This window comes from Panulirus ornatus, chromosome 4 (genome assembly GCF_036320965.1).
Source record: "Panulirus ornatus isolate Po-2019 chromosome 4, ASM3632096v1, whole genome shotgun sequence".
Lineage (NCBI taxonomy): Eukaryota > Metazoa > Arthropoda > Malacostraca > Decapoda > Palinuridae > Panulirus > Panulirus ornatus.
Window position 1 is genome coordinate 58,907,593 of NC_092227.1, and position 26,562 is coordinate 58,934,154.

General features: G+C 39.2%; 1 protein-coding gene across 9 annotated transcripts in view; it reads left to right on the forward strand.

Annotated features, from left to right (window-relative positions):
• Pde11 (Phosphodiesterase 11) overlaps positions 1-26,562 on the forward strand; it is a 1,275,799-nt gene that overhangs the window by 1,175,364 nt on the left and 73,873 nt on the right. For all 9 annotated transcript variants that reach the window (XM_071695072.1, XM_071695082.1, XM_071695086.1 and 6 more), the window contains one exon: positions 21,763-21,872. In XM_071695072.1, the coding sequence (XP_071551173.1) occupies positions 21,763-21,872 (110 nt within the window). The remainder of the gene's footprint in view (positions 1-21,762; positions 21,873-26,562) is intronic.

Consider the following 26,562-nt stretch of genomic DNA (forward strand, 5'->3'; position numbering starts at 1 on the left):
CCACCTCACTCCACACATTGTCCTCAAAAATCTTATTTCCAGCACATCCACCCTCCTGCGCACAACTCTATCCATAGCCCACGCCTCACAACCATACAACATTGTTGGAACCACTATTCCTTCAAACATAGCCATTTTTGCTTTCCGAGATAATGTTCTCGATTTCCACACATTCTTCAAGGCTCCCGGGATTTTCGACCCCTCCCCCACCCTATGATTCACTTCCGCTTCCATGGTTCCATCCGCTGCCAGATCCACTCCCAGATATCTAAAACACTTTACTTCCTCCAGTTTTTCTCCATTCAAACTCACCTCCCAATTGACTTGACCCTCAACCCTACTGTACCTAATAACCTTGCTGTTATTCACATTTACTCTTAACTTTCTTCTTTCGCACACTTTACCAAACTCAGTCACCAGCTTCTGCAGTTTCTCACATGAATCAGCCACCAGCGCTGTATCATCAGCGAACAACAACTGACTCACTTCCCAAGCTCTCTCATCCACAACAGACTTCATACTTGCCCCTCTTTCCAAAACTCTTGCATTCACCTCCCTAACAACCCCATCCATAAACAAATTAAACAACCATGGAGACATCACACACCCCTGCCGCAAACCTACATTCACTGAGAACCAATCACTTTCCTCTCTTCCTACACGTACACATGCCTTACATCCTCGATAAAAACTTTTCACTGCTTCTAACAACTTGCCTCCCACACCATATATTCTTAATACCTTCCACAGAGCATCTCTATCAACTCTATCATATGCCTTCTCCAGATCCATAAATGCTACATACAAATCCATTTGCTTTTCTAAGTATTTCTCACATACATTCTTCAAAGCAAACACCTGATCCACACATCCTCTACCACTTCTGAAACCACACTGCTCTTCCCCAATCTGATGCTCTGTACATGTCTTCACCCTCTCAATCAATACCCTCCCATATAATTTACCAGGAATACTCAACAAACTTATACCTCTGTAATTTGAGCACTCACTCTTATCCCCTTTGCCTTTGTACGGTGGCACTATGCACGCATTCCGCCAATCCTCAGGCACCTCACCATGAGTCATACATACATTAAATAACCTTACCAGCCAGTCAACAATACAGTCACCCCCTTTTTTAATAAATTCCACTGCAATACCATCCAAACCTGCTGCCTTGCCGGCTTTCATCTTCCGCAAAGCTTTTACTACCTCTTCTCTGTTTACCAAATCATTTTCCCTAACCCTCTCACTTTGCACACCACCTCGACCAAAACACCCTATATCTGCTACTCTATCATCAAACACATTCAACAAACCTTCAAAATACTCACTCCATCTCCTTCTCACATCACCACTACTTGTTATCACCTCCCCATTTGCGCCCTTCACTGAAGTTCCCATTTGCTCCCTTGTCTTACGCACTTTATTTACCTCCTTCCAGAACATCTTTTTATTCTCCTTAAAATTTAATGATACTCTCTCACCCCAACTCTCATTTGCCCTCTTTTTCACCTCTTGCACCTTTCTCTTGACCTCCTGTCTCTTTCTTTTATACATCTCCCACTCAATTGCATTTTTTCCCTGCAAAAATTGTCCAAATGCCTCTCTCTTCTCTTTCACTAATAATCTTACTTCTTCATCCCACCACTCACTACCCTTTCTAATCAACCCACCTCCCACTCTTCTCATGCCACAAGCATCTTTTGCGCAATCCATCACTGATTCCCTAAATACATCCCATTCCTCCCCCACTCCCCTTACTTCCATTGTTCTCACCTTTTTCCATTCTGTACTCAGTCTCTCCTGGTACTTCCTCACACAAGTCTCCTTCCCAAGCTCACTTACTCTCACCACCCTCTTCACCCCAACATTCACTCTTCTTTTCTGAAAACCTATACAAATCTTCACCTTAGCCTCCACAAGATAATGATCAGACATCCCTCCAGTTGCACCTCTCAGCACATTAACATCCAAAAGTCTCTCTTTCGCGCGCCTGTCAATTAACACGTAATCCAATAACGCTCTCTGGCCATCTCTCCTACTTACATACGTATACTTATGTATATCTCGCTTTTTAAACCAGGTATTCCCAATCACCAGTCCTTTTTCAGCACATAAATCTACAAGCTCTTCACCATTTCCATTTACAACACTAAACACCCCATGTATACCAATTATTCCCTCAACTGCCACATTACTCACCTTTGCATTCAAATCACCCATCACTATAACCCGGTCTCGTGCATCAAAACCACTAACATACTCATTCAGCTGCTCCCAAAACACTTGCCTCTCATGATCTTTCTTCTCATGCCCAGGTGCATATGCACCAATAATCACCCATCTCTCTCCATCAGCTTTCAGTTTTACCCATACTAATCGAGAATTTACTTTTTTACACTCTATCACACACTCCCACAACTCCTGTTTCAGGAGTACTGCTACTCCTTCCCTTGCTCTTGTCCTCTCACCAACCCCTGACTTTACTCCCAAGACATTCCCAAACCACTCTTCCCCTTTACCCTTGAGCTTCGTTTCACTCAGAGCCAAAACATCCAGGTTCCTTTCCTCAAACATACTACCTATCTCTCCTTTTTTCACATCTTGGTTACATCCACACACATTTAGACACCCCAATCTGAGCCTTCGAGGAGGATGAGCACTCCCCGCGTGACTCCTTCTTCTGTTTCCCATTTCAGAAAGTTAAAAATACAAGGAGTGGAGGATTTATATATATATATATATATATATATATATATATATATATATATATATATATATATATATATATATATGTGTGTGTGTGTGTGTGTGTATCTCCTATCCCTGAGGATAGGGGAGAAAGAATACTTCCCATGCTTTCCCCACGTAACGAAGAAGGCGACTAAAGGGGACGGGAGGCTAGAAACCCTCCCCTCCTTGTATTTTAACTTTCTAAAAGGGGAAACAGAAGGAGTCATGCAGGGAGTGCTCATCCTCCTCGAAGGCTCAGATTGGGGGTCTAAATGTGTGTTGGATGTAAACAAGATGAGAACAAAGGAGAGATAGGTAGTATGTTTGAGGAAGGGAACCTGGAATTTTTGTCTCTGAATGAAACAAAGCACAAGGGTAAAGGGGAAGAGTGGTTTGGGAATGTCTTGGGAGTAAAGTCAGGGGTTGGTGAGAGGACGAGAGCAAAGGAAGGAGCAGCACTACTCCTGAAGCAGGAGTTGTGGGAGTATGTGATAGAGTGTAAGAAAGTAAACCCTAGATTGATATGGGTAAAACTGAAAGTGGATGGAGAGAGGTGGGTAATTATTGGTGCCTATGCACCTGGTCATGAGAAGAAAGATCATGAGAGGCAAGTGTTTTGGGAGCAGCTGAGTGAGAGTGTTTGCAGCTTTGATGCACGAGACTAGGTTATAGTGATGGGGGATTTAAATGCAAAGGTGAGTAATGTGGCAGTTGAGGGTATAATTGGTGTACATGGGGTGTTCAGTGTTGTAAATGGAAATGGTGAAGAGCTTGTAGATTTGTGTGCTGAAAAAGGACTGGTGATTGGGAATACCTGGTTTAAAAAGAGAGATATACATAATAAGTATACGTATGTAAGTAGGAGAGACTTACGGTCAGAAAGCATTTTTGGATTACGTGTTAATTGATAGGTGCGTGAAAGAGAGACTGTTGAATGTTAATGTGCTGAGAGGGGCAACTGGAGGGATGTCTGATCACTATCTTGTGGAGGCGAAGGTGAAGATATGTAGAGGTTTTCAGAAAAGAAGAGAGAATGTTGGGGTGAAGAGAGTGGTGAGAGTAAGTGAGCTTGGAAAGGAGACTTGTGTGAGGAAGTACCAGGAGAGACTGAGTGCAGAATGGAAAAAGGTGAGAGCAAATGACATAAGGGGAGTGGGGGAGGAATGGGATGTATTTAGGGAAGTAATGATGGCTTGTGCAAAAGATGCCTGTGGCATGAGAAAGGTGGGAGGTGGGCAGATTAGAAAGGGTAGTGAGTGTTGGGATGAAGAAGTAAGTTTATTAGTGAAAGAGAAGAGAGAAGCATTTGGATGATTTTTGCAGGGAAATAGTGCAAATGACTGGGAGATGTATAAAAGAAAGAGGCAAGAGGTCAAGAGAAAAGTGCAAGAGGTGAAAAAGAGGGCAAATGAGAGTTGAGGAGAGAGATTCATTAAATTTTAGGGAGAATAAAAAGATGTTTTGGAAGGAGGTAAATAAAGTGCATAAGACAAGAGAACAAATGGGAACATCGGTGAAGGGGGCAAATGGGGAGGTAATAACAAGTAGTGATGGAGGGAGATGGAGTGAGCATTTTGAAGGTTTGTCAAATGTGTTTGATGATATAGTGGCAGATATAAGGTGTTTTGGTCAAGGTGGTATGCAAAGCGAGAGGGTCAGGGAGAATGATTTGGTAAACAGAGAAGAGGTAGTGAAAGCTTTGCGGAAGATGAAAGCCGGCAAGGCGGCGGGTTTAGATGGTATTGCAGTGGAATTTATCAAAAAAGGGGGTGATTGTGTTGTTGACTGGTTGGTATTCAATGTATGTATGGTTCATGGTGAAGTGCCTGAGGACTGGCAGAATGCACGCATAGTACCATTGTACAAAGACATAGGGGATAAAGGTGAGTGTTCAAATTACAGAGGTATAAGGTTGTTGAGTATTCCTGGGAAATTATATGGGAGAGTATTGATTGAGAGTGTCAAGGTATGTACAGAGCATCACATTGGGGAAGAGCAGTGTGGTTTCAGAAGTGGTAGAGGATGTGTGGATCAGGTCTTTGCTTTGAAGAATGTATGTGAGAAATTCTCAGAAAAACAGATGGATTTGTATGTAGCATTTATGGATCTGGAGAAGGCATATGATAGAGTTGATAGAGATGCTCTGTGGAAGGTATTAAGAGTATATGGTGTGGGAGGTAAGTTACTAGAATCAGTGAAAAGTTTTTATTGAGGATGTAAGGCATGTGTACAAGTAGGAAGAGAAGAAAGTGATTGGTTCCCAGTGAATGTCAGTTTTGCGGCAGGGGTGCATGATGTCTCCATGGTTGTTTAATTTGTTTATGGATGGGGTTGTTAGGGAAGTGAATGCAAGAGTTTTGGAGAGATGGAGAAGGATGCAGTCTGTTGTGGATGAGGGAGCTTGGGAAGTGAGTCAGTTGTTGTTTGCTGATGATACAGCACTGGTGGCTGATTCAGGTGAGAAGCTGAGTTTGGTAAAGTGAGGGAAAGAAGAAAGCTGAGAGTAAATGTGAATAAGAGCAAGGTTATTAGGTTCAGTAGGGTTGAGGGACAAGTCAATTGGGAGGTAAGTTTGAATGGAGAAAAACTGGAGGAACTTAAGTGTTAAAGATATCTGGGAGTGGACTTAGCAGCAGAGGGAACCATGGAAGCAGAAGTGAGTCACGGTGGGGGAGGGGGCGAAGGTTCTGGGAGCGTTGAAGACCGTGTGAAAGGTGAGAACATTATCTCGGAGCAAAAATGGGTATGTTTGAAGGAATAGTGGTTCAAACAATGTTATAGGGTCGTGTGGAGGAGGGTGGATGTGTTGGAAATGAGATGTTTGAGGACAATATGTGGTGTGAGGTGGTTTGATTAAGTAACGAAAGGGTGAGAGAGATGTGTGGTAATAAAAAGAGTGTGGTTGAGAGAGCAGAAGAGCGTGTGTTGAAATGGTTTGGTCACATGGAGAGAATGATTGAGGAAAGATTGAAAAGAGGATATATGTGTCAGAGGTGGAGGGAACGAGAGGTGGGAGACCAAATTGGAGGTGGAAGGATGGAGGGAAAATAATTTTGAGCTGATCGGGGCCTGACCATACAGGAGGGTGAAAGGCGTGCAAGGAGTAGAGTGAACTGGAATGATGTGGTATATCGGGGTCAATGTGCTGTCAGTGGATTGAACCAGGGAATGTGAAGTGTCTGGGGTAATCCATGGAAAGTTTTGTGGGGCCTGGATGTGGAACGGGAGCTGTGGTTTCGGTGCATTACACATGCTGTCATTTACGAGTTTCCAAAGAAATTTTGGGAAATCATAGATCAGAAAACTACTGTGATGTTGTAAAAGATATAGAGACTTCGTATAAAGCTCTAGAGTGTAATATGAGTCTAAAAATTCACTTTTAGGGCTTGCACTCAGACTTTTTCCTGGAAAATCTTGGGGCAGGGCTTGCACTCAGACTTTTTCCTGGAAAATCTTGGGGCAGTCATTGATGAGCAGGGCAAAAGATTTCACCAGAACGTTTTGGACATGGAAAAATGGTACCAAGGAAAGTGGAGTCCTTCTAAGTTGGCAGATTACTGCTGGACACTAAGGAGGGATGTTCCTGAGACCAAATATAGGTAAAAATTGTACACATTGTAAAATTTGATTGCTCTGTCATTTAAAAAGCTTGCCTGATAGAAAAATTCTAAAAAAAAGATTTGAAATCAGTGTAAAAAATACTATAAGGTCCACGTACTTTAGTTTGTGGGACAAAAAAGTTGAAATTTTGATGACCAATGTAATAGTTCTGGGAAATTTTTAGCTTAAAAATCTTTTTTCTTATATAATTGAAATATGATGTAATAAAACACTTTGATAATTGAAATAACCATGGAAAATATCTTGTAATGCTTCCCCAAGTTGATAGATACCCAATAAATATGAACTAAATAATAGTAGAATCTTCTAAAAGAGTAACAGTTAGTTACGTATTTACTGGCCTTTATGTCCCCTAACATATATTTAAACCCCAGATTCAAATTAAGCATGAAAAATAGTCCAGATATTGAGTTTTTCAAGCAAATCTCTTACTCTTAGAAAAGTTTCAAAAAATTGCAGGTAATAAATAGAGAATTTTTAAACAAAAACCTTTTTATTTTCAAAGTGAATTATGACATAAAATGCTTCTGTACTCGAATTAATCGTGCAAAATATCACATGGGGTTTCCCCTAGCTGACAGATACCTAGTAGATATAAACAGAATAATCAGAGAATCTTTTTAAAAGAGTAATGTTTAATCACAAATTTACAGAACGTAATGTCCCCAATATATATTTCAACCTCAGATTTGAATTCAGCATGAAAAATAGTCCTTATATTTAAGTTTTCAAGCAAATTTATTACCCTCACATAAATTTCAAAAATTGCAGGTAATGGTTCATGGAAATTTGCCACAATGAAATGCTTCTGCATGTGTAATAACCATGGAAATTCTCCCGTAATTCTTCCTCTTGCCAACACATACTTAGTAAATATGAATTGAATAATTACAGTCTTCAAAAAGAATAACCATTAATTACTTATTTACAAACCTTTATGTCTGACAACATATATTTCAACTCCAGATTTGAAATCAGCATGAGAAATAGTCCTTATACAGTGGTTTTTCGGGAAATCTGTTGCCCTCACAAGGATAACAAAAATCACAGCTAATAATTCAAGGGAAATTTGTAGTCAAAGCACCTTTTTGTTTTAAAATTGAAATATGACATAATGAGATGTTTTTATACTTGAAATAACCAGGGAAAATATCACACTCTTCTTAAAGATTAACCATTAATTACTAATAGTAACCATTAATTACATGTTTACGGGCCTTAATGTCCCCAAACGTTTTTCAACCCCAGAATCGAATTCAACATGAAAAGTAGTCCTTCTACAGGGTGTTTCAAGCATGTCTATTACTCTCACAAAGATACCTTTTTGTTTTGAAATTAAAATATGACAATGAAATGATTCTGTCTCCGAAATAATCACAAAAATATCTCGTAATGCTTCCCCAAACTGATAGATACCTGGTAAACCAAGCTAGACATTCTCAGAATCTTCTAAAGGGTAACAATGAATTACTTATTTACAAGCCTTAATATCTCCCATCGTGTACTTCAAATCCAGCATGAAAAATAGTCCTTTCACTGGGATTTTTAAGCAAATTTCTTTCCCTTAAAAAAGTACCAAAAATTGCAGGTTATAGTTCGACATTTTTTAACACAAATACTGGTTTGTTTTCAAATTGAAATATGACATAATTAAACATTTCTATACTTGAAATAATCACAGAAAATATCTCATAATGCTTCTCCATATCGACAGATACCCAGGAAATACAAGCTGAATAATCTCAAAATCCTCTAAAAGAGGAACCACTAATTACTTATTTACAGGACTTAACGTCCCCCAACATAAGATTCAAAATGAGCTTGAAAAATAGTCCTTACACAGAGATTTTCAACTAAATCTATCACCCTCAAAAATACAAAAAAAAAAATATGTAACTTTCAGGGAATTTTTAGCCCAAAAGTTTTTTTTTAATTGAAATATGACAACAAAACACTTCTACATCTGAATAAATCATGGAAAATAAACAGTAAATATGAGCCAAATAATCTAAGAATCTTTTAAAAGAATAACAGTTAATGATAGATTATTCATTTATTTATTATACTTGATTGCTGCTTCCCACATCAGCGAGGTAGTGCCAGGAAACAGACAAAGAATGGCCCATCCATTCATATACTCATATGTATACTTAAATGCCCATACATGCACATATACATACACATATACAGACATATACATATATGCACATGCACTTATTCATACTTGCTTGCCTTCATCCATTCCTGGTGCCAACCCGCCCCACAGGAAACAGCTTCACTACCCCCTGCTTCAGTGAGGTAGCGCCAGAAAAACATAAAAAAAAGGCCACATTCATTCACACTCAGTCACTAGCTGTCATGTGTAATGCATTGAAACCACAGCTCTCTATCCACATCAAGGCCCCACAGACCTTTCCATGGTTTATCCCAAACATTTCGCATCCCTGGTTCAGTCCATTGACAGCACATTGACTCTGGTGTATCACATCTTTCCAGTTCACTCTATTCTTTGCACGCCTCTCACCCACCTGTATTGAACTCAGGCCCTGATCACCCAGAGTCTTTTTCACTCTATCCTTCCACCTTCTTAAAGAGTAACCATTAATTATTTATCAACAGGCCTTAATGTCCCCTGACTTTTATTGCAACTCCAGATTCCAATTCAGCATGAAAAACAGTATTCATACTGAGGATTTTACAGTTTTGGCCCCCCCAAAGAAATCTTTTTGTTTTAGAATTATGATATGACATAAAGAAATGCTTCTATACTTAAAAGAACCACGGAAGAAATCTCATAATGCTTCCCAATGCCAACAGATACCCATTAAATTCAATTCAAATAATCTCAAACTCTTCCATGAAAAAAAATATTATTCGTTCACAAGCCTTAATGTTCCCTAACATACATTTCAACCCTAGAATCAAATTCAGCATGAAAAATTTTTCTTATATAGAGGTTTTCAAGCAAATCTAATATGACATAATTAAATGCTTCTATACTTGAAATAATCATGGAAAATATCTCGTAATTTTCCCCCAAGCTGACAGATAAACAGTAAATATGGCCAAATAATCTAAGAATCTTTTAAAAGAATAAGTTAATTACTTATATACAAACCTTAATGTCTGCCAACATGTATTTCAACCCCAGATTCAAATTCAACATGAAAATAGTCATTTTCTTGAGATTTTCAGGGAAATTTACTTCCCTTACTGAAATATCAAAAATTCCAGGTGATAAATAGTTTAGAGAATTTTTAGCCTTAACATCTTTTTGTTTTCAAACTGAAATATGACATACTGAAACACTCCTATACCTGAAATAATCATGGAAAATATCTCAAAATGCTTCCCCAACCTGACAGATACCCAGAACCATTTTAGAGAGTAACCATTAGTTACTTATTTATAGGCATTAATTTTACTTTGTATGTTAGCTTAGGCAGGAAAGGCAGCTGAAGCCCAAATCAATACCATCTCATTTATGCTAGGTTCCGGGGTCAATGTGCTGTCAATGGATTGAACCAGGGCATGTGAAGTGTCTGCAGTTATCCATGGAAAGGTCTGTTGTGCCTGGATGTAGAAAGGGAGCTGTGGTTTCGGTGCATTACATATGACACTTAGAGACTGAGTGTGAACGAATGTGGCCTTTTTTTGTTTGTTCCTGGCGCTGCCTCACTTGGGGTGGGTGGGAATGCTATTTCGTGTGTGTGTTGGGGTAGCGATGGAAATGGATTAAGGCACCAAATATGGATATGTACATGTGTATACATGTATATGTCTGTGTATGTATTATTATGTATATATTGAAATGTATATGTATGTATATGTGCATTTGTGGGCATTTATGTGTATACATGTGTATGTGGGTGGGTTGGGCCATTCCTCGTCTGTTTCCTTGCGCTACCTCGCTAACGCAGGAGACGGTGGTTAAGTATGATGTATAATATCCAGGATTCGAACCTATGCGCTTGACCCAGGGTGGCCCGTAAATGGTCCACATATATTTCAGCCCCAAAATTAAATTCAGCATGAAAAATAGTTTTTTTTGCAGAAGTTTTCAAGCAAATCTATTACTCTCACAAAAATACCAAAAAATCACTAGTAATGGTTCATGGAATTTTTTTTTTTTACTAAAAACCTTGTTTTAAAATTCAAGTATGATGTAATGAAACAATTCTATACTTGAAATAATCATGGAAAATATCTCATAATGCTTCCCCAAGCAGACAGATACCCAGAATATATAAGCCAAATAATCTTAAAATCTAAAAGAGTTACCATTGATTACTTATTTGCAGGCCTTAATGTCCTGCAACACGTGTCAAACCCAGATTTACATTCACCATGAAAATTAGCTCTTATACTGGGATTTTCAAGCAAATTATTTCCTTCAGAAAAATTCAAATTTTTTTTAACCCAAATACCTCTTTCTTTTCAAATTGAAGAATTACTTCATGAAATACTTCTGTACATGAAATGATAACAGAAAATGTTTAATAATGCTTCCTCAAGCCAACTGATACCCAGTAAACAAATGCCAAATAATCTCAGAATCTTCAATAAGAGTAACCAATGATTATTTATTTAAAGGACTTAATATCCCTCATCTTATATTTCAACCCCAGATTCTATTTCAGCATAAAAAAATAGTCCATAGACAGATTTTTGAACAAAATTGCAGAGTACATTTTTTTTATAAAACTGAACTATGACAATGAAACACTTTTATCGTCGAAATAATCAAGGAAAATACTGCTTAATGCTTCCTAAGCTGACAGATACCCAATAAATACAAACCAAATAATCACAGAATCTTCTAAAAGAGCAACCATTAATTACTTATGTACTGGCCTTAATATTCCCAAACATATATTTCAAACCCAGATTTGAGTTTGGTTTGAAAAATAGTTCATATGCTGAGCTTTCCAAGCAAATCTAATACCCTCACAAAAATACCAAAAATTGCAGGCTATAGTTGTAGGAATTTAACAGTCCGAATACCTTTTTGTTTTAGAACTGAAATATAATATTATAATCTCTCCATTCGTAATAATCACAGAAAATATCTTATAATGCTTCCCCAAGTAGACAGATACCCAGTAAATATGAATTGAATGATTACAGAATCTTCTTTAAGAGTAACAGTTATTTACTTATTCACAGGCCTTAATGTCCCCCAACATATATTGCATTGCCAGATTTGAATTCAGCATGAAAAATACTGAGGCTTTTAATGAAAATTATTACCCTTATAAAAATACCAGAAACTGTAGGTAATAGTTCTGGGAATTTTTTGCCCCCAAACCTTTCTGTTTTCAAACTGAAATATGACATAATGAAACACTTTTATATTTGGGCTAATCATGAAAAATATCTCCTTATGCTTCCCCGAGCCGACAGATAACCAATAGATACAAACGGAATAATCACAGAATCTTCTAAAAGACTAATGATTAATTACTTATTTACAGGCCCTAATGTCTCCCAACATATATTTCAACCCCAGATTCGAATTCATCATGAAAAATAGTCCTCATACTGAGGTTTTCAAGTGAAGCTATTACCCTCACAAAACTACCAAAAATTGCAGGTAATAGTTCACAGGAATTTTTTTTTTTGCCAAATACCTTTTATTTTCAAACTGATATATGACATAATGAAACACTTCTATACTTGAAATAATCATGGAAAATATCTCATAATGCTTCCTCAAGCTGACAGATACCCAGTAAATCTGAGCAAAATAATCTCAGAATCTTCTAAAAGAGTTACCATTAATTACTTATTTACAGGCCTTAACATCCCAAAGCATATATTTCAAACCCAGAATCAAATTCACCACGACATATAGTCCTCATGCAGAGGCTTTTACACAAATCTATTACTGTCACAAAAAAAAAAAATCGTTGATAGTTTAGGGATTTTTTAGTCTAAAAACCTTTTTATTTCAAAATTGAAGTATAATATAATGAAACTTCTATTCTTGAAATAATCTCAGAAACTATCTTATAATTCTTCCCAAAAATGCTTGATACCCAGTAAATATGAGGCAAATAATGAAAAATCCTCTACAAGAGTAAATATTAACTACTTATGTACAGGCCATAACATCCTGCAACATATATTTTGAATCCATATTTGAATTCAGAGCGAAAGATAGTTATTATACTGAGAATTTTCAAGTAAATCCATTTCCTCACAAATATGCCAAAAAATTGCAGGTACAGGGAATTTTTTTAGCCCAAAAGTTTTTTGTTCTAAAACTAAAGAATACCATAATGAAATGATTCTATACTTGAAAAATCCTCAGAAAATGTCTAGTAATGCTTCCCCAAGCTGACAGATACCCAATAAATACAAGTCAAATAATCACAAAATCTTCTAAGAGAGTGACCATTAATTACGTATCTACAAGCTTTAATGTCCCACAACATATATTTCAAACAGATTCCAGTTCAGCATGAAAAATGTTCTTATACCGAGATTTTCAACCAAATCTATTTCCCTTGCAAAAATGCCAAAGATGTAGTGACTTAATGAAAAGGGTGAATCAGTCCCTCTCATCATAGTTTGTTCAGTGATATGCTGGGATAGGAAATTTTCTTGCACACATGCTTGGAACTTGTCTCCATGGTGCACTGTCACTATGAGAATCCAAATCCCACCAATCTGTCTCTTAATTAAAATTTCCCATCATCATAACTTTACCTTCTCTAAGAATTGCATGTTTTACTGCTTCACATACCGTCCTGATTGTTCCTTCCTTCTCCTTGTGTATTTGTTCTGGACTGTTAAAATTCTTTGGAGAATTACATATTTTCAACACCACTATGCAGTTCTTTCCTACAGCTACCCTTCCCATTATGTATTGTCTGAATGTGCACATCTACAGCTGTTTCCTGAAGCTTATGGTTATCTCTTATTAGGAAAGCCAACCCTCTCCTTTATCTTCTCTTTCCCTCCTTACTATCATTTATCCCTTGGGACAGAAAAGGTGACATCACTTTAGAAGCTTTGTTTCCACACCTCCAAAATTATTTGGTGCATTTTCCTGGATACAGTCCTTAAGTTCCAGCTCTTTATCATGTACCACTAATTCTTCGGCATTTGTATGCAAAACTAACATTCTTGACCTTTTTGCAGAACTGGCAGGAGTGGTCTTCCATCTTGCGCTATTTCATGTCTTTCCTTTTTTGCCTTCTGACTGTATTCGTAATTTTACCCCTCTCTTCTGTTGGCCTATCATGCTTGATGAGTATTCTTCTAAATTCTACCTTATTTTTGAATTTCATAGCTTGTCTCAGTAACTTCTGGCTAGATGACTCCAGATCAGACATAACTATAATTACTCATCCCTTTATGTCTATAACCACTTACTCTTCTTTCCTTTATTACAGAGATTGCATCAGATGATTCTATTGCCTCTAGTAACCCTTAAATGAGTATTTCTCATGTCTTTCCCTTTATTTGATGTATGTTCCTCATCCATTCCAAAATTAATTGAAGATTTACATTTATTGAGCTTCTGGTTAAGTGCTCTTTCTCATATGGGTGTCACCCCACTTGCAGCTAAATCCATCAGTTTTGGTTTACAAAATCAGATGAGACTAGTCAGTTTGTGATTTTTGAATACAGAAGACTGTGCATCTAAACTTCAGGATCTTTTAAATGATAGTGAAACATATCCCTGGGGATAGGGGAGAAAGAATACTTCCCACACATTCCTCACGTGTTGTAGAAGGCGACTAAAGGGGACGGGAGCGGGGGCTAGAAACCCTCCCCTCCTTGTATTTCAACTTTCTAAAAGGGGAAACAGATGAAGGATTCACGCAGGGAGTGCTCATCCTCCTCGAAGGCTCAGATTGGGATGTCTAAATGTGTGTGGATGTAACCAAGATGAGAAAAAAGAGAGATAGGTAGTATGTTTGAGGAAAGGAACCTCGATGTTTTGGCTCTGAGTGGAACGAAGCTCAAGGGTAAAGGGGAAGAGTGGTTTGGGAATGTCTTGGGAGTAAAGTCAGGGGTTAGTGAGAGGACAAGAGCAAGGGAAGGAGTAGCACTACTCCTGAAACAGGAATGGTGGGAGTACATGATAGAGTGTAAGAAAGTAAACTCTAGATTGATATGGGTAAAACTGAAAGTTGATGGAGAGAGATGGGTGATTATTGGTGCATATGCACCTGGGCATGAGAAGAAAGATCATGAGAGGCAAGTGTTTTGGGAGCAGCTGAATGAGTGTGTTAGTGGTTTTGATGCACGAGAGAGGGTTATAGTGATGAGTGATTTGAATGCAAAGGTGAGTAATGTGGCAGTTGAGGGAATAATTGGTATACATGGGGTGTTTAGTGTTGTAAATGGAAATGGTGAAGAGCTTGTAGATTTATGTGCTGAAAAAGGACTGGTGATTGGAAATACCTGGTTTAAAAGGAGATATACATAAGTATACGTATGTAAGTAGGAGAGATGGCCAGAGAGAGTTATTGGATTATGTGTTAATTGATAGGCACGCGAAAGAGAGACTTTTGGATGTTAATGTGCTGAGAGGTGCAACTGGAGGGATGTCTGATCATTATCTTGTGGAGGCAAAGGTGAAGATTTGTAGAGGTTTTCAGAAAAGAAGAGAGAATGTTGGGGTGAAGAGAGTGGTGAGAGTAAGTGAGCTTGGGAAGGAGAATTGTGTGAGGAGAGACTGAGTACAGAATGGAAAAAGGTGAGAACAAAGGAAGTAAGGGGAGTGGGGGAGGAATGGGATGTATTTAGGGAAGCAGTGATGGCTTGCGCAAAAGATGCTTGTGGCATGAGAAGCGTGGGAGGTGGCAGATTAGAAAGGGTAGTGAGTGGTGGGATGAAGAAGTAAGATTATTAGTGAAAGAGAAGAGAGAGGCATTTGGACAATTTATGCAGGAAAGTAATGCAAATGAGTGGGAGATGTATAAAAGAAAGAGGCAGGAGGTCAAGAGAAAGGTGCAAGAGGTGAAAAAGAGGGCAAATGAGAGTTGGGGTGAGAGTATCATTAAATTTTAGGGAGAATAAAAAGATGTTTTGGAAGGAGGTAAATAAAGTCCGTAAGACAAGGGAACAAATGGGAACTTCTGTGAAGGGGGCTAATGGGGACGTGATAACAAGTCGTGGTGATGTGAGAAGGAGATGGAGTGAGTATTTTGAAGGTTTGTTGAATGTGTTTGATGATAGAGTGGCAGATATAGGGTGTTTTGGTCGAGGTGGTGTGCAAAGTGAGAGGGTTAGGGAAAATGACTTGGTAAACAGACAAGAGGTAGTAAAAGCTTTGCGGAAGATGAAAGCCGGCAAGGCAGTGAGTTTGGATGGCATTGCAGTGGAATTTATTATAAAAGAGGGTGACTGTATTGTTGACTGGTTGGTAAGGTTATTTAATGTATGTATGATTTATGGTGAGGTGCCTGAGGATTGGCAGAATGCTTGCATAGTGCCATTGTACAAAGACAAAGGGAACAAAGGTGAGTGCTCAAATTACAGAGGTATAAGTTTGTTGAGTATTCCTGGTAAATTATATGGGAGGGCATTGATTGAGAGGGTGAAGGCATGTACAGAGCATCAGATTGGGGAAGAGCAGTGTGGTTTCAGAAGTGGTAGAGGATGTGTGGATCAGGTGTTTGCTTTGAAGAATGTATATGAGAAATACTTAGAAAAGCAAATGGATTTATATGTAGCATTTATGGATCTGGAGAAGGCATATGATAGAGTTGACAGAGATGCTATGTGGAAGGTATTAAGAATATATGGTGTGGGAGGCAAGTTGTTAGAAGCAGTGAAAAGTTTTTATCGAGGATTTAAGGCATGTGTATGTGTAGGAAGAGAGGAAAGTGATTGGTTCTCAGTGAATGTAGGTTTGCGGCAGGGATGTGTGATGTCTCCATGGTTCTTTAATTTGTTTATGGATGGGGTTGTTAGGGAGGTGAATGCAAGAGTTTTGGAAAGAGGGGCAAGTATGAAGTCTGTTGGGGATGAGAGAGCTTGGGAAGTGAGTCAGTTGTTGTTCGCTGATGATACAGCACTGGTGGCTGATTCATGTGAGAAACTGCAGAAGCTGGTGACTGAGTTTGGTAAAGTGTGTGAAAGAAGAAAGTTAAGAGTAAATGTGAAATGTGAATATATATATATATATATATATATATTGGTTTGGGCACATGGAGAGGATGAGTGAGGAAAGATTGACCAAGAGGATATATGTGTCGGAGGTGGAGGGAACAAGGAGAAGAGGGAGACCAAATTGGAGGTGGAAAGATGGAGTGAAAAAGATTTTGTGTGATCGGGGCCTGAACATGCAGGAGGGTGAAAGGAGGGCAAGGAATAGAGTGAATTGGAGCGATGTGGTATACCGGGGTTGACGTGCTGTCAGTGGATTGAAGCAGGGCATGTGAAGTGTCTGGGGTAAACCATGGAAAGCTGTGTAGATATGTATATTTGCGTGTGTGGACGTATGTATATACATGTGTATGGGGGGGGTGGTTGGGCCATTTCTTTCGTCTGTTTCCTTGCGCTACCTCGCAAACGCGGGAGACAGCGACAAAGTATAATAAAAAATAAATATATATTGTCTCCCTAAAACTCACAAAGATGGATGTCCCCTCAAACCAGTCATCTCTTATGTTAATTTTTCTGTATATAGATTATCTAAATGATCAGCTAAATACCTTAATAATGGTCATGAAAAAATCTCTCCAGTACAGGTTATTAATTGCTTAGATTTTGTAAACAAAGCTAGGAACATTAATTTTCCTGAACATAAACTAATAAATTAATTTGCCTGAACATAAACTCATTAGTTTTGATGTGGATTCCCTTTTCGCTAGAGTCTCCATTGATGAAACCATCACACACCTAAGAAAATTACCTGATCTCAGTCTGGCCTCACCCCTGCCCATAGAAACTCTCATTGGCTCAATACAGCTCGTGTGTTTCCAGTAATGTTTTCCAAGATAAAGATAGTCTTTATAGATAGAAATTGGTCTTGCCCTGGGAAATCCCAGGGAAAGAAACACTTTGAGTTTGAAATTCTAGTTTCAATCAGTAATCATCCAAAAATTTGTTTTATATACATTGACGATGGGTGATCCTTATGGCCATCTTCCCAAGATTGTGGTGTTTTCTTTAATGAATTAAATAACATTCACCCTACCATCAAATTCAAGATTGAATGGGAAAAAGAAGGCAAATTGTCATTTCTAGATGTGTTGATAACTAGGGAATCTGATCACTTATCCTTCAAGATCTACAGGAAGTCTACCAACTCTGAGACCTATATTCATTATTTTTCGGTACATGATTCTTCTGTAAAAATGTCTAGTTGTCTGTTTTTAAGAGCATGTCTAGTTATGTCTGTTTTTAGGAGCATTACGGATATGTGATCCCATTAGTTTAAGCAAATGTAGTCACATAAGATGTATCTTTAGACAGTTATGTTATCCAAAGTGATTTGTGAATATGGCTCACTGGAAAACTTGGAAGACATTTTATGCATCATTTAGTAATAAAAATGTAGAAAATGATGATAGGTCTAAATGTTTAGTGTTGCCCTATTTTCCGAACTTAGCTAATGTAAGACAGGTGCTAAAAAAGTGTTTTTAATGTTGCATTCCAGTACAATAACACTCGGTAAGACCTTAATTAAGAGTAAGCCAAATTATCTGAAAATTAGGAGTGTTTATGCCGTCAAATGTAAGTCTTGTAAAGATGAATACATTGGCTAGACTGGTAAAACAGCAACTGAGAGATGCTATTGGCACTGCCATTCATTATGCAGAGATGACCACAAAAATGCAGTCGCTAAACTGTCATGAAAAAGATCACCCTGTAGACATTAACAACCCAGTCACATTGTACTGCTCTTCTGATCATGCTACCCATAACATCGTTGAATCGATCTTATTGGCTAATACTAAGAACTTTGAATTATCCCCAGGTAACTTTAAAGCACATCCAATTATGAAAGAATTATCATGAAATAACATAAATAGTAGTTGAACACATCCCCCCCCACATGCACACACACACACAATCCCCTTTAACCACAAGGCACCCCCTCATATTCCCTTTAATGGTCAGGCCAGTATGTAGTCGAGTATGGCAGAGTGAAGGCGGAATTTGTTTGGTGGTGTTCAGATTTAAAAAACTATGAATTTTTGCACCTGATGAGATGCATTGTCTCCATGAAGCATGTCCCATATATATAGAAAATTTACATATTAAATAAAATTTTCAGAATTATTGATTTACAATTTCACTACAAATTATAAATATATATATATATATATATATATATATATATATATATATATATATATATATATATATATATATACACATGTATATACATACACGTCCACACACGCAAATATACATACCTATACATCTCAACATATACATATATATACACACACAGACATATACATATGTACACATATTGCAGTGGAATTTATTAAAAAAGGGGGTGACTGTATTGTTGACTGGTTGGTAAGGTTATTTAATGTATGTATGACTCATGGTGAGGTGCCTGAGGATTGGCGGAATGCGTGCATAGTGCCATTGTACAAAGGCAAAGGGGATAAGAGTGAGTGCTCAAATTACAGAGGTATAAGTTTGTTGAGTATTCCTGGTAAATTATATGAGAGGGTAATGATTGAGAGGGTGAAGGCATGTACAGAGCATCAGATTGGGGAAGAGCAGTGTGGTTTCAGAAGTGGTAGAGGATGTGTGGATCAGGTGTTTGCTTTGAAGAATGTATGTGAGAAATACTTAGAAAAGCAAATGGATTTGTATGTAGCATTTATGGATCGGGAGAAGGCATATGATAGAGTTGATAGAGATGCTCTGTGGAAGGTACTAAGAATATATGGCGTGGGAGGCAAGTTGTTAGAAGCAGTGAAAAGTTTTTATCGAGGATGTAAGGCATGTGTACGTGTAGGAAGAGAGGAAAGTGATTGGTTCTCATTCAGTGTAGGTTTGCGGCAGGGGTGTGTGATGTCTCCATGGTTGTTTAATTTGTTTATGGATGGGGTTGTTAGGGAGGTGAATGCAAGAGTTTTGGAAAGAGGAGCAAGTATGAAGTCTGTTGGGAATGAGAGAGCTTGGGAAGTGAGTCAGTTGTTTTTCGCTGATGATACAGCACTGGTGGCTGATTCATGTGAGAAACTGCAGAAGCTGGTGACTGAGTTTGGTAAAGTGTGTGAAAGAAGAAAGTTAAGAGTAAATGAGAGTAAGAGCAAGGTTATTAGGTACAGTAGGGTTGAGGGTCAAGTCAATTGGGAAGTAAGTTTGAATGGAGAAAAACTGGAGGAAGTAAAGTGTTTTAGATATCTGGGAGTGGATCTGGCAGCGGATGGAACCATGGGAGCGGAAGTGAATCATAGGGTGGGGGAGGGGGCAAACATCCTGGGAGCCTTGAAGAATGTGTGGAAGTCGAGAACATTATCTCGGAAAGCAAAAATGGCTATGTTGAAGGAATAGTGGTTCCAACAATGTTGTATGGTTGCGAGGCGTGGGCTATGGATAGAGTTGTGCACAGGAGGGTGGATGTGCTGGAAATGAGATGTTTGAGGACAGTGTGTGGTGTGAGGTGGTTTGATCGAGTAAGTAATGTAAGGGTAAGAGAGATGTGTGGAAATAAAAAGAGCATGGTTGAGAGAGCAGAAGAGGGTGTTTTGAAATGGTTTGGGCACATGGAGAGGATGAGTGAGGAAAGATTGACCAAGAGGATATATGTGTCGGAGGTGGAGGGAACGAGGAGAAGTGGGAGACCAAATTGGAGGTGGAAAGATAGAATGAAAAAGATTTTGAGTGATCGGGGCCTGAACATGCAGGAGGGTGAAAGGCGGGCAAGGAATAGAGTGAATTGGATCGATGTGGTATACCAGGGTTGACGTGCTGTCAGTGGATTGAATCAGGGCATGTGAAGCATCTGGGTAAACCATGGAAAGTTGTGTGGGGCCTGGATGTGGAAAGGGAGCTGTGGTTTTGGGCATTATTGCATGACAGCTAGAGACTGAGTGTGAACGAATGGGGCCTTTGTTGTCTTTTCCTAGCGCTACCTCGCACACATGAGGGGGGAGGGGGATGGTATTCCATGTGTGGCGAGGTGGCGATGGGAGTGAATGGGGGCAGACAGTGTGAATTGTGTGCATGGGTATATATGTATGTGTCTGTGTGTGTATATGTATGTGTACATTGAGATATATAGGTATGTATATTTGCATGTGTGGACGTGTATGTATATACATGTGTATGGCGGTGGGTTGGGCCATTTCTTTCGTCTGTTTCCTTGCGCTACCTCGCAAACGCGGGAGACAGCGACAAAGCAAAATAAATATAAATAAACATATATATATATATATATATATATATATATATATATATATATATATATATATATATATATAAATGATTTGATAAACAGAGAAGAGGTAGTAAAAGCTTTGCGGAAGATGAAAGCCGGCAGGGCAGCAGGTTTGGATGGTATTGCAGTGGAATTTATAAAAAAGGGGGTGACTGTGTTGTTGACCAGTTGGTAAGGTTATTTAATGTATGTATGATTCATGGTGAGGTGCCTGAGGATTGGCAGAATGCTTGCATAGTGCCATTGTACAAAGGCAAAGGGATAAGAGTGAGTGCTCAAATTGCAGAGGTATAAGTTTTTGAGTATTCCTGGTCAATTTTATGGGAGGGTATTGATTGAGAGGGTGAAGGCATGCACAGAGCATCAGATTGGGGAAGAGCAGTGTGGTTTCAGAAGTGGTAGAGGATGTGTGGATCAGGTGTTTGCTTTGAGGAATGTATGTGAGAAGTACTTAGAAAAGCAAATGGATTTGTATGTAGCACTCATGGATCTGGAGAAGGCATATGATAGAGTTGATAGAGATGCTCTGTGGAAGGTATTAAGAATATATGGTGTGGGAGGCAAGTTGTTAGAGGCAGTGAAAAGTTTTTATCGAGGATGTAAGGCATGTGTACGTGTAGGAAGAGAGGAAAGTGATTGGTTCTCGGTGAATGTAGGTTTGCGGCAGGGGTGTGTGATGTCTCCATGGTTGTTTAATTTGTTTATGAATGGGGTTGTCAGGGAGGTGAATGCAAGAGTTTTGGAAAGAACTGCACTCTAGCATAGGCTTTAGAAGCAGGTTGTGTAAAGTATTTCCTTGTACAGTCTACAATGAAACATGATTTTAGTCATTACCAAGCCAATAACGCTGCTGATACTCTTAAGATATAAACTCAGTTCTTACTTTTTGATAGTAGCATTCTTTATTAATTATTGCCTTTACATATCATGTAGCATGAAAAGTATATTGAATAAAGTTATGTAACATAAGTGTTCTTTGCTATAAAGCATTCTATATGTTTGTGATATAATGTAATCATCATAATTTTCAGACAACACAGTGGTGGAAAGTTTTGGGTGAGCTGGAGTGTCTGGCACTCTTGGTTGCTTGTCTATGTCATGACCTGGACCATCGAGGCACAAACAACTCCTTTCAGATCAAGTAAGGAACTCTCTCATTAAAGAGTAAAAGATTTGTCTAGGATAGTTTTGATTATATCATAAGAGGGAAATCTGTATAAACCTCTAAGGATATTAACCCCTGATTTCTGCCTTGCCAGTTTAATTACTTTATTGATGTTTTATTAACTGTAATAAGATACTGTCCTCTGTGACTCAAAATGTGGACCCAGAGTCCAATTTATGAAGCATACATGGAATTAAATATCTTGCCAATCAAAACTATATTGTTTACTACTCTTCCAAAGTACCCTCCTGCCATAACTGGAAAACATATCACATGCCTCAGTTACCCACATGTATATCATAAACTCTTCCCAGTTTAACTCCAGCTAATGAACATTTATGTATGTGAGTGGTTGGATGAAGAAGTAAGATTATTAGTGAAAGAGAAGAGAGAGGCATTTGGACGATTTTTGCAGGGAAAAAATGCAATTGAGTGGGAGATGTATTAAAGAAAGAGACAGGAGGTCAAGAGAAAGGTGCAAGAGGTGAAAAAGAGGGCAAATGAGAGTTGGGGTGAGAGAGTATCATTAAATTTTAAGGAGAATAAAAAGATGTTCTGGAAGGAGGTAAATAAAGTGCGTAAGACAAGGGAGCAAATGGGAACTTCAGTGAAGGGCGCAAATGGGGAGGTGATAACAAGTAGTGGTGATGTGAGAAGGAGATGGAGTGAGTATTTTGAAGGTTTGTTGAATGTGTTTGATGATAGAGTGGCAGATATAGGGTGTTTTGGTCGAGGTGGTGTGCAAAGTGAGAGGGTTAGGGAAAATGATTTGGTAAACAGAGAAGAGGTAGTAAAAGCTTTGCGGAAGATGAAAGCCGGCAAGGCAGCAGGTTTGGATGGTATTACAGTGGAATTTATTAAAAAAGGGGGTGACTGTATTGTTGACTGGTTGGTAAGGTTATTTAATGTATGTATGACTCATGGTGAGGTGCCTGAGGATTGGCGGAATGCGTGCATAGTGCCATTGTACAAAGGCAAAGGGGATAAGAGTGAGTGCTCAAATTACAGAGGTATAAGTTTGTTGAATATTCCTGGTAAATTATATGGGAGGGTATTGATTGAGAGGGTGAAGGCATGTACAGAGCATCAGATTGGGGAAGAGCAGTATGGTTTCAGAAGTGGTAGAGGATGTGTGGATCAGGTGTTTGCTTTGAAGAATGTATGTGAGAAATACTTAGAAAAGCAAATGGATTTGTATGTAGCATTATTGGATCTGGAGAAGGCATATGATAGAGTTGATAGAGATGCTCTGTGGAAGGTATTAAGAATATATGGTGTGGGAGGCAAGTTGTTAGAAGCAGTTAAAAGTTTTTATCGAGGATGTAAGGCATGTGTACGTGTAGGAAGAGAGGAAAGTGATTGGTTCTCATTCAGTGTAGGTTTGCGGCAGGGGTGTGTGATGTCTCCATGGTTCTTTAATTTGTTTATGGATGGGGTTGTTAGGGAGGTGAATGCAAGAGTTTTGGAAAGAGGGGCAAGTATGAAGTCTGTTGTGGATGAGAGAGCTTGGGAAGTGAGTCAGTTGTTGTTCGCTGATGATACAGCGCTGGTGGCTGATTCATGTGAGAAACTGCAGAAGCTGGTGACTGAGTTTGGTAAAGTGTGTGAAAGAAGAAAGTTAAGTGTAAATGTGAATAAGAGCAAGGTTATTAGGTACAGTAGGGTTGAGGGTCAAGTCAACTGGGAGGTAAGTTTGAATGGAGAAAAACTGGAGGAAGTAAAGTGTTTTAGATATCTGGGAGTGGATCTGGCAGCGGATGGAACCATGGAAGCGGAAGTGAATCATAGGGTGGGGGAGGGGGCAAAAATCCTGGGAGCCTTGAAGAATGTGTAGAAGTCGAGAACATTATCTCGGAAAGCAAAAATGGGTATGTTTGAAGGAATAGTGGTTCCAACAATGTTGTATGGTTGCGAGGCATGGGCTATGGATAGAGTTGTGCACAGGAGGGTGGATGTGCTGGAAATGAGATGTTTGAGAATATTTTTTTTTTTTTTTTTTTTTTCTTCCGTTGTCTCCCGCGTTTGTGAGGTAGCGCAAGGAAACAGACAAAAGAAATGGCCCAACCCACCCCCATACACATGTATATACATACACGTCCACACACGCAAATATACATACACAGCTTTCCATGGTTTACCCCAGACGCTTCACATGCCCTGATTTCAATCCACTGACAGCACGTCAACCCCGGTATACCACATCGATCCAATTCACTCTATTCCTTGCCCTCCTTTCACCCTCCTGCATGTTCAGGCCCCGATCACACAAAATCTTTTTCACTCCATCTTTCCACCTCCAATTTGGTCTCCCACTTCTCCTCGTTCCCTCACCTCCGACACATATATCCTCTTGGTCAATCTTTCCTCACTCGTTCTCTCCATGTGCCCAAACCATTTCAAAACACCCTCTTCTGCTCTCTCAACCACGCTCTTTTTATTTCCACACATCTCTCTTACCCTTACATTACTTACTCGATCAAACCACCTCACACCACACATTGTCCTCAAACATCTCATTTCCAGCACATCCACCCTCCTGCGCACAACTCTATCCATAGCCCACACCTCGCAACCATACAACATTGTTGGAACCACTATTCCTTCAAACATACCCATTTTTGCTTTCCGAGATAATGTTCTCGACTTCCACACATTCTTCAAGGCTCCCAGGATTTTCGCCCCCTCCCCCACCCTATGATCCACTTCCACTTCCATGGTTCCATCCGCTGCCAGATCCACTCCCAGATATCTAAAACACTTTACTTCCTCCAGTTTTTCTCCATTCAAACTTACCTCCCAGTTGACTTGACCCTCAACCCTACTGTACCTAATAACCTTGCTCTTATTCACATTTACTCTTAACTTTCTTCTTTCACACACTTTACCAAACTCAGTCACCAGCTTCTGCAGTTTCTCACATGAATCAGCCACCAGCGCTGTATCATCAGTGAACAACAACTGACTCACTTCCCAAGCTCTCTCATCCACAACAGACTTCATACTTGCCCCTCTTTCCAAAACTCTTGCATTCACCTCCCTAACAACCCCATCCATAAACAAATTAAACAACCATGGAGACATCACACACCACTGCCAGCAAACCTACATTCACCGAGAACCAATCACTTTCCTCTCTTCCTGCACGTACACATGCCTTACATCCTCGATGAAAGCTTTTCACTGCTTCTAACAACTTGCCTCCCACACCATATATTCTTAATACCTTCCACAGAGCATCTCTATCAACTCTATCATATGCCTTCTCCAGATCCATAAATGCTACATACAAATCCATTTGCTTTTCTAAGTATTTCTCACATACATTCTTCAAAGCAAACACCTGATCCACACAACCTCTACCACTTCTGAAACCACACTGCTCTTCCCCAATCTGATGCTCTGTACATGCCTTCACCCTCTCATATAATTTACCAGGAATACTCAACAAACTTATACCTCTGTAATTTGAGCACTCACTCTTATCCCCTTTGCCTTTGTACAATGGCACTATGCATGCATTCCGCCAATCCTCAGGCACCTCACCATGAGTCATACATACATTAAATAACCTTACCAACCAGTCAACAATACAGTCACCCCCTTTTTTAATAAATTCCACTGCAATACCATCCAAACCTGCTGCCTTGCCGGCTTTCATCTTCCGCAAAGCTTTTACTACCTCTTCTCTGTTTACCAAATCATTTTCCCTAACCCTCTCACTTTGCACACCACCTCGACCAAAACACCCTATATCTGCCACTCTATCATCAAACACATTCAACAAACCTTCAAAATACTCACTCCATCTCCTTCTCACATCACCACTACTTGTTATCACCTCCCCATTTGCGCCCTTCACTGAAGTTCCCATTTGCTCCCTTGTCTCACGCACTTTACCTCCTTCCAGAACATCTTTTTATTCTCCCTAAAATTTAATGATACTCTCTCACCCCAACTCTCATTTGCCCTCTTTTTCACTTCTTGCACCTTTCTCTTGACCTCCTGTCTCTTTCTTTTATACATCTCCCACTCAATTGCATTTTTTCCCTGCAAAAATCGTCCAAATGCCTCTCTCTTCTCTTTCACTAATAATCTTACTTCTTCATCCTACCACTCACTACCCTTTCTAATCAACCCACCTCCCACTCTTCTCATGCCACAAGCATCTTTTGCGCAATCCATCACTGATTCCCTAAATACATCCCATTCCTCCCCCACTCCCCTTACTTCCATTGTTCTCACCTTTTTCCATTCTGTACTCAGTCTCTCCTGGTACTTCCTCACACAAGTCTCCTTCCCAAGCTCACTTACTCTCACCACCCTCTTCACCCCAACATTCACTCTTCTTTTCTGAAAACCCATACAAATCTTCACCTTAGCCTCCACAAGATAATGATCAGACATCCCTCCAGTTGCACCTCTCAGCACATTAACATCCAAAAGTCTCTCTTTCGCGTGCCTGTCAATTAACACATAATCCAATAACGCTCTCTGGCCATCTCTCCTACTTACATACGTATACTTATGTATATCTCGCTTTTTAAACCAGGTATTCCCAATCACCAGTCCTTTTTCAGCACATAAATCTACAAGCTCTTCACCATTTCCATTTACAACACTGAACACCCCATGTATACCAATTATTCCCTCAACTGCCACATTACTC